Source organism: Anguilla anguilla, chromosome 5, assembly GCF_013347855.1.
Source record: "Anguilla anguilla isolate fAngAng1 chromosome 5, fAngAng1.pri, whole genome shotgun sequence".
Taxonomy (NCBI): Eukaryota; Metazoa; Chordata; class Actinopteri; order Anguilliformes; family Anguillidae; genus Anguilla; species Anguilla anguilla.
Window position 1 is genome coordinate 9866201 of NC_049205.1, and position 12711 is coordinate 9878911.

Sequence of the window (12711 nt, forward strand, 5' to 3'; positions counted from 1 at the left end):
CAGGTCTCTCCCACCCCGTGGGCCCAGGCTTCATGCTCCGTAAACAGCCCCCACACATCCCCAAACCCTCGGTGTGGGAGTCCGTTTGTCCCCAGAGTCTCCATGGCAACCAAGTAAATAAGGCTCCTTCCGTCCCGTGTACACTGTTTTCCCTCAGAACGGAGGAATGGCAGCTATTTCAGGAGACCCGCATTTAAAAGTGCCAATCAAGACGCAACGCTTTGCTTTCTTTGCAGAAAGGTACCCAGGGAATGGGGTTGGATGAACCCCTCCGTGGCTGCTTGCGAAGAACACACCATGCGTCACTGTGGGCTTGCAGTGCTTCCGATTAATCACTGTCCAAAGCGTGCTGTTCTTCACACATGCTAAGAATGTGCCTCTCACACCATGCACATTTCGCTCTTTCTTTCCCTTCTTTATTCTATCTTTCCCCCCCTTTCTCCATCATAATTCATCAGCGGTATATACTCGTGCTTCATCTGAAAGGATCAGGCGGTGGCAAAAAAAACAAAATGAAAATTAAACAAAGCAGGAGCTTTTTTTTTCCCCCAGCGGATCGTTTAGCAGATTTTTGGGAGCTCCGCCTGCTGCAGGGAGTCGAGGCTCCCTGGGACGGTTCCAGATCGGCCCCCGCTGGGACGGAGCCTGCCCGGGCCCCCCGGCCACCCGGGTCGGGCCTCAGCTCCAGACCAAATAAGGGCAGGAGCTGTCGGAGCCCCGCAGGCTAACGCTAGCGCTAGCGCTAACGCGGGGCTGTGACACAGAGCGGATAAGCTCTAATGGGAGAGAGGGACAGGGCTTTTTTTCTCAGGAACAGCCCAACCACCACCCCCCTGCTCCACTGCACACGCTCTGCTCTTAGGAAGGAATGCACTGGGATGGTGCTGCTGCATTTAAGATGAATAGAGGGAGCTGATTTATAATGTCCTATGTGTCAAACAACTTTTATTGTCCAACAAAGAATTACATAATTGCATACAAACAATGCAGCAGCATCTCTTTGCCTGTGCTGTGGGAGTGGCTATCGTCACACGGCGCTGATGTCATAACCATATGAAAGCGGGGGCTTGGACCTGTTGTTGATTGACTTCTGAGGTATTAGGTGGATGATTGATTGATTTCATTATATACTGATCTATGAAGTGCTAAGTGTTATGAAAAGTCTAGAGAGGGAGAGACAGAGAGAGAGAGAGAGAGTAGTTAGTTTTTTTTGGTGAACGTTTTCCCAATGGCAGCCAGAAGAAAGAGGGTGGAGAATGAGAAAAACAGACATGGCATTTTGTGTTTTATGTTCTGTTAATGAGGCTTTGGCTAAAGGAGAGTGAGAGAGCGAGAAAGAGAGAGAGAAGGGGAGAGAGAGAGAGGGAGAGTGAGAGCAAGAGAGAGAGAGAGAGAGAGAGAGAGAGAGAGAGAGAGAGAGAGAGAGAGAGAGAGAGAGAGAGAGAGATTGTGTGCTGCCTCAGGACCTCAATATGCCCGGTGACCTCACTCGGGGGCGGGCCCTCCCCCCTGCACACGCCCCTGTTATAAGCATGCAGAAGAGGAGACTGAGGGGACCGCCTGCACCCAGGAGGGAAGGAAGACTGCCAGCAGGCCTCAGCCTCAGCTCCGCTGTCGCCGTGCCGACCAGGGGAGAATGACACACACCGTCGTCCTGGACGGGCCACCCCCGTGGGGCTTCCGTCTCTCAGGAGGGAGGGACTTCAACCAGCCTCTGTCCCTCTCCAGGGTGAGTCACAGGGGGGCACCCGCTCAGGGTACTGGGTCATTACCGCGAGGTCAGCTCCAACTTTCCGTCCGCCTCTCCGTGTGACTGCTCCTTTCCTGCGTCTGCTCGTCTTTAAATGACCCCGCCTAACACTAGCTTCCACTCGCAGGTGCGCAGAGCAGAACTTCTCAGACGTGCCTCTCAGGCTCTTGGCTTCGGTTCGCATTGAGAGCGGTGAATGTTGATGTCTCTGTCCTTGCTCGTTCTGTCTGAGAGCCAGTCAAGGGTCAGGCTGATAAACCGCGTTTCTGTTGTCAGTCCATAGTGGGGTATGGACGGGTTTACCGTGGTAAATGAACATACAACTCAAAGCAACTGAAATGTGACAAGTTTTCAAATGTAGGTCTTGCTGTAGCAATGCCACGGTTGTTACTGCTGAGCATTCTCACACCCAGGTATATTTCCCATAAAGCGCGACTGTGGAGCACAGCGTGGATATTTTTGAGTCAGAACTTGGCGTCCATCAGAACTTGGCTCACCTTCCTGTCGGCCATGTGACTGGAAACTATGCGGATGAAATACACGGGGCTGATCTCTGCCCTCAATGGGAACAGGGGGAATGCTCCTGAATTATTTTCGCTGGACAGATGACGGCTTATAAATCATAACAGCGTGAGGCTGGCACGTCTGAATTGCATGAACCTTTATGGCTGTCTGTATCGAGTACTTAGGAACAATCAAGAGGCTTGTTATCATAACTGTGAGGCAGTTTGAATATTATGTCTGTTTCTGGAAGGCTATGGCTTGTGGGAAAGTTTACAAGAGGAGTTTTGTTTCTCCGAATCTGCTGCTAAAGTGTTATCAGTTATCAGATAGCTAAACTGATCTGGCTCTTGGATTGCATTGTTTGTTCCCTTGGTCAATGTGGGACTAACCCCTGGGACTTCATATACCGTATATATGTAATGTAAATATCAGTCTCACATCAACTATGTAAATATCAGCCCACCATACCCAGCACACACATAGACATGTATGTGTGTAGCTGGCAGACTTGTTCTTCTTTCTACCTTTGCAACTCATTCACTCACTTCTCTGCTCTGTCTTCTCAAATTTTGGGTGAAATCCTTCAAACCGTATCTTTGTTTATCATATTTGACTGGCTTAGTAACTGCCTAGTAGTGGCTGTTCACACACAATATGTGTGTGTGTGTGTGTGTGCGCGCATGTATGTGTGTGTGTGTGTGTCTGTGTGTGTGGAATAATGTACAATAATAAACTGTTAAAGTCTTTTTCGGACATTAATAATACAATATACATGCAAGTGAGACAATATTTCTATCTTTAACAGAGGCTGTCATGTGGTATTGTCTGCTGAGTTGACAGTTAAAAATAAAACATGTATTAATTTTGTCAGTTTGTGAGTTATGTGTGTACAGTATGATAGCAATGATGATAATGATGTAGTCATTGTTTCCACAGTCCTCCCCTGGGTGCCCTTAGCTTGACTCTATGGTATTTAATCCATTCCATCATACATCTAACAGAATACAATAGAATTTAATACATTCCATCAGGAGGAAATGGAGCATATCCACTTCCTCTAGGAATTATGAAAGAACTGTAGGAGGCTTATTACCCGCAGACAAAAGGTACACCAGTGGTGACAGTGCGCAAGCTCCACGGGGACATTAACACCTTTCGGAGGGGCAGTTGGCACCCTGTCACCTGCCACCCTCCTCCCTGTCTCTCCAGGACACTCTCCAGGACCTTATGGACACTCCGAAGGCAATCTGAGAGGTTGTTCATCGTTAGGAGTCTATTAAATACAAATTTACAGATGGGAGCCTGTCTAAATCCATAGCAAATGTCTGGGGATCAGGGCTCGCGGTACTCTCGCTCTGATTGGACCCCTGGGATCCGTCTGCACCAGCTGCGATCGACGCGCATTCCTCCGAAACAATGACTGGAATATCGCTGAGCGAAGCGGACAGAAGTGGCGCCCGGCAGGGTGCTTTTCAAAGGGCACTCGTGCCAGTGCGTGCCCTCCCGAAAAGATAATGCCCTCTGTCCATTAGTGCCCAAGGAAAGATGGCCTGAGCCTTCAATCAGACATGACATCATGGGCATGGCTGCTGCAGTTGTTGCAGATGAGGGAGGGATCACTAGAATTAATCTTGTGTCACAGTCAATCTGGATTGCCTCAGATTCAAACAGTAGAGAGAGAGAGCTTGTGTGACATTAGCATTTATGGGCCTGTTTGCTTCCTCAGAGAAGTTTCGGAGATGGCAAGGGGGGGGCGGTGGGGACGCAGGAGGGGGGGTAGTCCCATAACAGATCACCCTGCAGGTGTTCAGATTCCGTCTGGACACAGTCAAGCCCCTTGGACCACAGCCTACGTTTACTCGACCGAAGGAAAGTGTTTACACTGGTGCTCATACTTGGGATGGCGGCTGCAACGTTATGGGAGCCCGTGAGGCTCGCGGCATTCCGGAACGTTCCGGGCAGCGTTCATACTGAAAAAGGAAAAGGTTCCCTTGGGATCACCGGAGGAGAAAAGCATATGAGGTGCGATGTGTCTCACTGCCATGCTTTAAAGCTCCGGAGAGGCAAGAACGTGAGAGAACTACAGTACATGACCGCAATTCCCAAAAGGGTTTGGGTCTATTTGCTTTAATGGGATTGCCTTGTATTATCACACATAAAAATGTGCAACAGCTTCAGCTGTTTCGCAGAGAGAAACTCTGGTGTACCCTCATGTCTGACACCCAGGTTCAACGGTTGGGGGGGTTTAGGAAAGACGTTGCCATTTTCACTAATTCAAGATTTTCACTATTGAAGAATCATGAAAGGTTCATTCCTCTGTTCATTCCCCTGTTTCCTCTGTGTGGAGTCCTTAGCAGGACCAATGCTGTAGTCGTAAGGGGGGTGGTTTGTCCTGAGAACGAGATCGAGGTCCCCCTGTCATCCAAACAGGAAGTGGACATTTTCCTCCCACGCATTTTTATGTGTCTTGTTTTTGCCTTTGCTGGGAAAGCCACAGACCGATTGTCCATCTGTTTCCCACTGCCCCTCGAACCCTTTCACAGCTCCCCATGGGCTTCCACACAGATCAATGCATACTACACGGCACAGATTCACACAGGCTGGCATATGCTCCAGTCACTGCGCCATGGAGTCAGTCAGGGTGACTGGCCGCAGTGTCATTGAGCATGATAACGGGAGCAGATTAATTTTAGTAAGCACACTCTAGACTCAGAATGAAGGGACTGAGCTATGTTGGGTCAACAGAATTTTTTTTTTTTTTTTTTGCAAGGGTTTAAAGCTGAAGTGTACACCAGTGTTCTGCTGAAGTCTGTTTAAATTCCAGCAGCTGTTTCTAATCCGCAATCAAATTTCATCCCTGGCAATAATTTTGAAAACTCACTATCTGTTTACAGAAATTTAAAAATTAATCATAATTTGATTTTAAGCACTCAAATAACCACTGATGTCCCACCTTTTTGGTTAAGCAGCTAATACAACTTTTATTCCATTTTCTGCATAAGAAACTCTAATTATACAATAGACTGTGGGGTGAGTTCACAGTAGTTTTAATATTTAGTCATTATGTCATGGTCAACCCCTAAATATGGATTAACAATGAATAAATCTACAAGCATACTGTGTGATACATGTGCATATTATTATGTACATATATTCTGCATGACACTGTTGTATTGTATGTATGACATGCGCCGTCCTGTCTGTGTGTGTGCGTGTGCATATGCAGGTCACTCCCAACAGCAAAGCATCCATGGCGAAGCTGGGCGCTGGTGACCTCGTAGTGGCCATAGGGGGGGTCCCCACTGAGGACATGACCCACACTGAGGCTCAGAGCAGAATCAAACAGGCCTGTCATCAGCTCAGCCTCACCATCAAACAGTGAGTGCACTCACGCGGTGAAGGAAACTTCCAGAACAAGCATATTTCTCCAAAATGTGTTAAAGCCTAGCACAACAAGGCCATCCTAATCTCAGTTATGGCATGAGCACTTCAAGGGAGACACTGAAATCTGTGTGCAGGCCTGAAGGGAGGCAACATTAAGTGGTTGTCTCCGGTTTCCTTAATGCCAAGTGTCCAGATCAGAAAGGCGTAGGCCGGATTTTGCTCATTGGCACCGGCTGGTCGCTGAACTTTCAAGGTTAAAGGGGGCCTGTAAATTCCCAACAACACAAAGCCCATAAAGTGCGTGTCCTTTCCTGTTGCCGTTTGAAGAGCCTCTGATGTGACAAAAGATGGACGGCAGCAGTGTGGTCGCAGCGGCGCAGTGGTGACTTCATTTCAGAGGTTTTCGATCACTCACTGCCGCACTTGACACCGGGCACTGCCCACAGGGTTTCTCCCACTACCGTCCACGTTACTGAAAATAGAACAGGTCAAGAGGAAGGCGACCACTGAAACGCAGTCGATCACGTGAGCGCATTTTCCGCTAAGAAGTCAACATTCACCTCCTGTTATTGGAGCAATTGTAAAGTTTGCTTTTTGGAGCTGATCCAAATTCCTTTTTTCCCTCAGTACTGATTTAGCAGTACGTCTGGGTATACATTCTGGGAAACAGGCAGTCCCAGAACAAAGAGAAAAACCAAAAAATTACCCCCACCCCTCCGCACACACACACACACACACACACACACACACACACCAGTTGCCAGGGCTGAGCTTGCTGGATTTTTGACTCGCTTGGATGAGCGGACAGGGCGCAGGCGGCGGACTGCTCTGATGTTGGTGTGTGGTCACATGACCATTACTGGCCAGTAATTTCACTTAACTGGTGTCCCAGGTCTAAATTAGTCTCTGATAAGGACTAGGAACATAGAAAACCAGCAAGACTATTAGCCTTGAGGCTTCTAGAAACAACAACTTAGGGAGCTGTGCCTGCAGCCAGAAGACAAGGGGTGTGATGACCAAGTGAAGCACTGTTATCTAATCATGAGCACGGAACTTAACCTGAATTGCTTCAGTGAATATAATGGTCTTTAATGCAATTTAATTTCACATTACATCATATACGTATCTTGGTACCTGGCTCATGACAGGGTGTCAGTCAGTTTGTTCTTGTTGCAGGCCAGAGACCAGACTGTGGTCCCCTCGCGTAATTCAGGATGGCAAGGCCAGCCCCTTCAAAATCAATTTAGAGGCAGAACCACAAGTAAGTCACTGGCAGTTCACAGTTAATAAACCAAGAGAAGAATTCAACCAGCACTGCACTTTTCCCTTTGCTATAAGCAATGCAATACGTAAAGATTTAGGTGTTAAGAGCTGCTTGCTTGTTTTTTGCAATGTTTTTTGCATTTTACATTCATTCACACACCCTCCAAACGCATGACATCACTCCTCGGTGCAGAAAATAACGACTGACGTCGCTCTCTATTCAAAGTCGTGACGACTGCATGCAGCCCTCCCGCTTCCCTTTGACTTTGCCCGCAGGAGTACAAGCCGGCCGGCACCAGCCACAACGTGAGGGCCCAGCCGTTCGTGGCGGCCGCCAACATTGACGACAGGAGGCAGGTGGTGAGCGCGGCTTACAACTCGCCCATAGGCCTGTACTCATCGGGCAATATTCAGGACGCCCTTCACGGACAGCTGCGGGGCCTCGTCCCGGACAAACCAGAGAGGTGAGCGTCTCACGGACTGTGGCCCGTGTGTGTACGCGAGTGAGTGTGTGTACGCGTGTGAGTGTGTGCGTGCGTGCGTGTGTGTGTGCGTGTGTGTGTGTGTTTGCATATCGGGGGGGGGGGGCACTACCTTCCCATACTTTGCCAAATAATATAATGTAATGAAATCATGTAAGACTATAAACGCGTTGAAGACTATGTACCAGTGCCTGTGTCTGTTAGCGTAAGGGCAAAACATGACAAAATCATGATTGCTATGCATTGAGAGGGCCTCTACTTTGTTTACTCACACATGTACGATATGTATTATTAGCACATTGTTTATTACTGTACATAGATTGTGGAAAATTCTTGGCCCATATGAACCGTTTTTAAAAAGAACATGGTTCCCCAGAGATAATTGGAAACCCTTTTATCGCAGTGTGTACATGTACAGTATGTGCCGTGCAGCAGTTTATGCCAGTGCTCCCCCCCCCCATGCGCAGTAAGAAGCTGAACTCCATTGAGGAGTCCCACGTGTACCGCATGCTGCAGGAGAAGGAGGAGGAGCCTCACGAGCCTCGTCAGTCCGGCTCCTTCAAGGCCCTGCAGGGCATCGTGGAGAACGACGGTGAGTTCGCCGCGGTCGTCTGTCTGGGTAAAAAGACAGGAAGGTCTGTGAAGGAGTTTGTGTGATTATATTGACTAAACATAGTCACGCACTGTTTATGTGAGGAAGGCCAGAACACTGAGAAAGTATGGACAGTGAACGGCTAGCTATCGCCTGACAGCCTGAGCAGTGGAATACATCTGTTAGGTTCTTCCAGGCCTCAAAAGGTTGTGGGTAATAAATTTCGAGAATCGCTGTATGAACTCCAGGACTATAATACAGAGGAAACTGCAAGATATTTATTTTCTGTATCCTGCTGAACAACACTCTCAAAATAGTGACAGTACCTGTGTTGTACCACTAGATGGAAACATGGCACCAATAATTGGGTCCATCAGATTTGTCAGCTTTACTCCTGTTCTCACGAGCCACGTTTCCAGTGTATTCAGCCTGGTCAAGCTAAAAGCAAGTTTGTAGTCTAAATCCTCATGAAAAATACCCCGTAGCCATCCAGCGACTGCAGTGATGACTGTTTCCGCAGGTGCCTGGCCCATCATCACACGAACGGTGAAGGCTCCAGTGACGAAGCCCACAACCCCCACGGGCACCCTCCAGAAACTGCCCATCTGCGACAAGTGTGGGAACGGCATCGTGTGAGTGCTGAACGCCTCCACCCAAACCTTCATTCCCATTTACCACCATACGGGTGGGGGCAGGAATACATCAGTCAGTCCCGCATCGATGAGGACGCTGTGTTGCGGGAGGTGGTGTCTGCAGAACGGGATGCGTGGTCATAAGACTGTTTCCATCCTCCACAAAGTGCAATTGTCTCAGCTAGGAAGTCTGAGCCTGTTTCTGATCCATAACTGAGTGCTCATTTTTAGTGCCATAATATGTTTGACACATGTCAAGGCATAACCTGATCTGAGTTACTTTGACAAGATTACAATAATGCCACAATTAATTACATGACATATTGTATAGAAAATGGTGACGGCTGTAAAAACATATAGTTTTCCTGGGGTAATGTATGCTCAGAATATAATGGCACAGCCATTAAACCATCCAAACAACTGCTAGACCCTGCACTTTGTGTTTCCCTAGTGCTTATGCTTAGAGAAAAACTGTATCTGATTCATTTAGAAAATGCTGCCTTCCACAGAGTCTCATCCCATTTTGACCCTTTTCTCTTGTTAATTCAGAGGGACCGTAGTGAAGGTTCGTGAAAACTTCCGGCATCCAGGATGCTTTGTCTGTTCCGACTGTGATGTCAGCCTCAAGCAGAAGGGCTACTTCTTCGTGGGGGGCCAGCTGTACTGCGAAACCCACGCTCGCGCCCGGATGAAACCGCCAGAGGGACACGACCTCTAATGGCGACGTACCCCTCGGCGTAGAGCACTGCCCCCTGCACGCGAGCAGAAGCCACAGCCCATGCTGTTCACGCACCAAAGACGACCCCCCTCCCCCCAACGTCAAAATCCACAGGGACAGTAAAAATAAGGCCCCACTATGATTATTGTTGACTAAATTTATGTGTCACAGCAAGAATGACTCATAGTGCGGTGCAATCATTAAGATACAATGCATTTTGAAAGGTATTGTTGCACATGTTGAACTCCTACTGATTCATGGGAATATATCGACTAAGGGTTTCCTTACTCCTATTTAAAAAGTTTAAAAATATGTCACTGCATGGTCAGAATACCTATTCTGAAATTGCAGTGACTGTGGTTGGATATCCCATTAAATGGCACAGTAAGCAGGGTATACCTATACCCTCATCCTGCGGGAATGACTCCTCAGTTCATTGGTCACGTGTGGTCTGTCCTGTGAAAGCTGCACCAATGGCCTATACAGCTAAGGCCAGTAGATGCATGAGATGCGGATACAACTGTGAATACAGACTATCGTAGTTAGGCTATGTACGTTGTTTTTTTTTCGGCGAGGGGGGTTAGACTGAACACATTTGGTTTTCCGATTTATTTCATTTTACTTACACATACAGTACAAGACACACAGAAACACATTTGCCATATTTGTTTCATGTTTAACTTGCTGTTGTTGTCAAGTTTTGCACATTTATTGTGAATGCTTCTCTGTAATTTCGTTCAAATAAAGAAACGCTGAAATGCGATTCAGCAGCCAAGAACAGTTTGCGGAGTCGTTTTTGTTACCATAGTAACCATGATGTGAAAATTCGTTAATCTGCAGCAGTTTTAGCGATAACTTGCAAGATATTGCGGCCCAAAGCTAAATAACCCGAATGGTTACATTTTTCAATACTAGGTAAGCAGCTATTTTATAATATTAAATCACACATTATTAAATTATTTGGTTATCAACCCGGGACATTGCGAGTGTGTACTGAAAAAGTTTAGACTACTTAGCGTCCCAACATAGCTAGCTAGCTCACTAGTCTAACAGCAGCTTAATAATGGTGTTAAACAAGATCGGAGTTATTGTAAAACAAAAGTAATTATTTTTTCCTGTCTAGCTGATTTAATTTAATTTAATGGATCCGAACTCTAAGGATGAACGGAGCTCACCTCTCCTGCAATGCGAGTACTTCGTTCAGGTTCAGGGGGAATGTGATCAATCTGAAAGAAGTAACGTTAAAAGGATAGAGGGAGGCAAAGAGGGATTATCTCATGCCGCTAAAAAGATGGAGGATTTCAATGAAGCATTGAAAAGAGTGACCAGTATGTCAGCAATGCTGCAATCCGCTCGAAAACCTTCACAAAAGACAGACGGCCCAGGGCTCTCTCAGCGTGTGGACAACTGCGGTGACTGCCTGTTGGACACTGCCAGTAAATCAGACCGAATGGCACAACTGGAACAAACGGTGAGTAGACTGAAGAATGCCCTGATCTCACTGGAGGAGGAAAATCTGTGCCTCAATAAGAAGGTTAAAGGAAGCATCCTGGCTGAAGAGACGGTCGACTGCGGCGGTCCTGGTCCCAAACCCACAACACCCTCAGAGAGGCCCAACACTGACCAAACCCCCCACGAGTGGCCGAAACAAGTGGTGCATTCCCAGAATGCCGAGGTGCAGCAGGAGACAAGCAAGAAGGAAGACGCATCCAGCGGAGACCAGCAGCGTGAAGATGCAGAGGACGAGAAGCAGGACGTTCACAGGAAGCTGAAGAAGGTGGAGGAATACTGCAAGGAGTGCACCAAAGAGCTGGGCCGAGTCCTTCGGAAATACGAGGAGCTCCGCGCGCAGAACAAAGCCCTGGAGAAACAGTGCAAGCAGCTGACGTCCGAGAACCAGAGGCTGGAAAAGAGCCAGAAGGGGGAGCCGCTGAGCACCCCGGAGGACAGGATCGGCGCCAAGGTGCTGCTGGACCAGGCCAACGAACGCTGCACCTTGGTGGGCCGAGAGAAGGACCAGCTGGAGGGCAAGGTTCAGAGTTTGACGAGTGAGGTGACGCGACTGAGGGAGGAGCTGGGAGGCAGCAGGCTGGAGACCCAGAAGGCCCAGGACCAAGGCGCCCTCCTGGAAGCGGAGGCCAAGGCAGCGGCGGGCAGGATGGGCGAGGAGGCCTGGCGCCTGCAGGGCAAGCTGCGGGAGAGCGAGGAGAGGTGGGAGCTGTACGAGAGCGCCGTCAGGAAGCTGAGGGAGGAGCAGGACGGGCTGGAGAGCTGCCTCCGCACCGTGCAGAAGGAGAGGGACCTCCTGCAGCTGGAGGTCAGGAAACTGCACCAGGAGTACATCGAGCTGAGCGGCAGCATCTCCCAGCAGCTCAGAGCGAAGAACTCCAGCAGGCCCAGCTCATCGCTGGGGCCTCAGGACGCTCCCAGTTTCAGCAGCTTATTCACCAGACAGGACAAAGTAATAGGTAGGCTCCTCTTTATTAATGGGTTATTTTGTAGTCTCATTAAAGTGAAGCTTCTTGAAAGTTCTCAACAGTTTAATATAGCTATACATACATAATCAGAAATGTCACATTTCAACAGCGTGACCCTATGGAATTGTAACATAAAAGTAGTCCTAAATAATGAGCCACATTTCTGCAAAATGAAATGACAGCTGCCAAAGATTACATCTGTAAGACAGATCATCTGTGTGTTTCTGAATGTCTTTTTATGGTTTTGTTTGTTAACTGTTGTGCCGGTGGGATTTTGGTTCTGATTTTGACAGGCGAAGAGAAAATTGACCAGATAAGAAAGAGGCTGGAGGAAGAAGATCTGATAAGAGCCCAGAAATACAAAGATATGATCGATCAGTCAGCGTGACAATCTGTCTGAGATTTTAGTTTTTGCTTCAGTGCAGTCACCTGACACTTTACATTTCGAGGATGTTGTTACCTGGCAAGACAGGCTTATTTTAGTGTTATTTTTTAAAAATAATTAATTATATATAAAAAGTTATTATTCAAATTAAATTAATTTCACTGTGCAGTTCTATGATCAGGGTGTCGGGTCAGAGGGAAAAGGCACAAGGCAATCGATGACATCATCCCCATTCTGACCATATCCCCCATGGGGCACCCTGTCAACACATTCTAATCAAGTGTTGGCTAAGAGCTTGGTGTTCTGAGTCAGCTGCACTGATTCAATTATCTTTATGGTTGGGAGACTGGATGATGAAGACATCTCAGGGAATAGCATGAGCTATGAAGATAAATCAGTTTGTGCAGTATTCAGAATAATTTTATAAAAATGTCCAAATACCGCATGTGTTCACATGTATTGTCCACTGGATAGTGTTTGTGCCATTTTGGGGGTTGTTTGTATTATTTGTGTACTATTCTAAA

At 47.6% G+C, this 12711-nt stretch overlaps 2 protein-coding genes across 3 annotated transcripts; both read left to right on the top strand.

Annotated features, from left to right (window-relative positions):
* The first annotated feature begins 1536 nt into the window (after window positions 1-1536).
* Window positions 1537-10105, top strand: pdlim3a (PDZ and LIM domain 3a). Its single transcript, XM_035419737.1, has 7 exons — window positions 1537-1729; window positions 5481-5632; window positions 6815-6899; window positions 7178-7365; window positions 7851-7975; window positions 8496-8607; window positions 9157-10105. Exons 1-7 carry the CDS (start codon window positions 1637-1639, stop codon window positions 9323-9325), a joined length of 924 nt encoding a protein of 307 aa, XP_035275628.1. The 5' UTR covers window positions 1537-1636; the 3' UTR covers window positions 9326-10105.
* Window positions 10106-10109: 4 nt separating this feature from the next.
* Window positions 10110-12293, top strand: si:dkey-256e7.8 (coiled-coil domain-containing protein 110). Of its 2 annotated transcripts, XM_035419736.1 has the most exons (3): window positions 10110-10240; window positions 10449-11793; window positions 12096-12293. In XM_035419736.1, exons 2-3 carry the CDS (start codon window positions 10467-10469, stop codon window positions 12188-12190), a joined length of 1422 nt encoding a protein of 473 aa, XP_035275627.1. In that variant the 5' UTR covers window positions 10110-10240; window positions 10449-10466; the 3' UTR covers window positions 12191-12293. The 2 variants fall into 2 exon arrangements, with proteins under 2 accessions (XP_035275627.1, XP_035275626.1); XM_035419735.1 differs by lacking the exon at window positions 10110-10240 and having other exon boundaries at window positions 10329-11793.
* The last annotated feature ends 418 nt before the right edge of the window (window positions 12294-12711 follow it).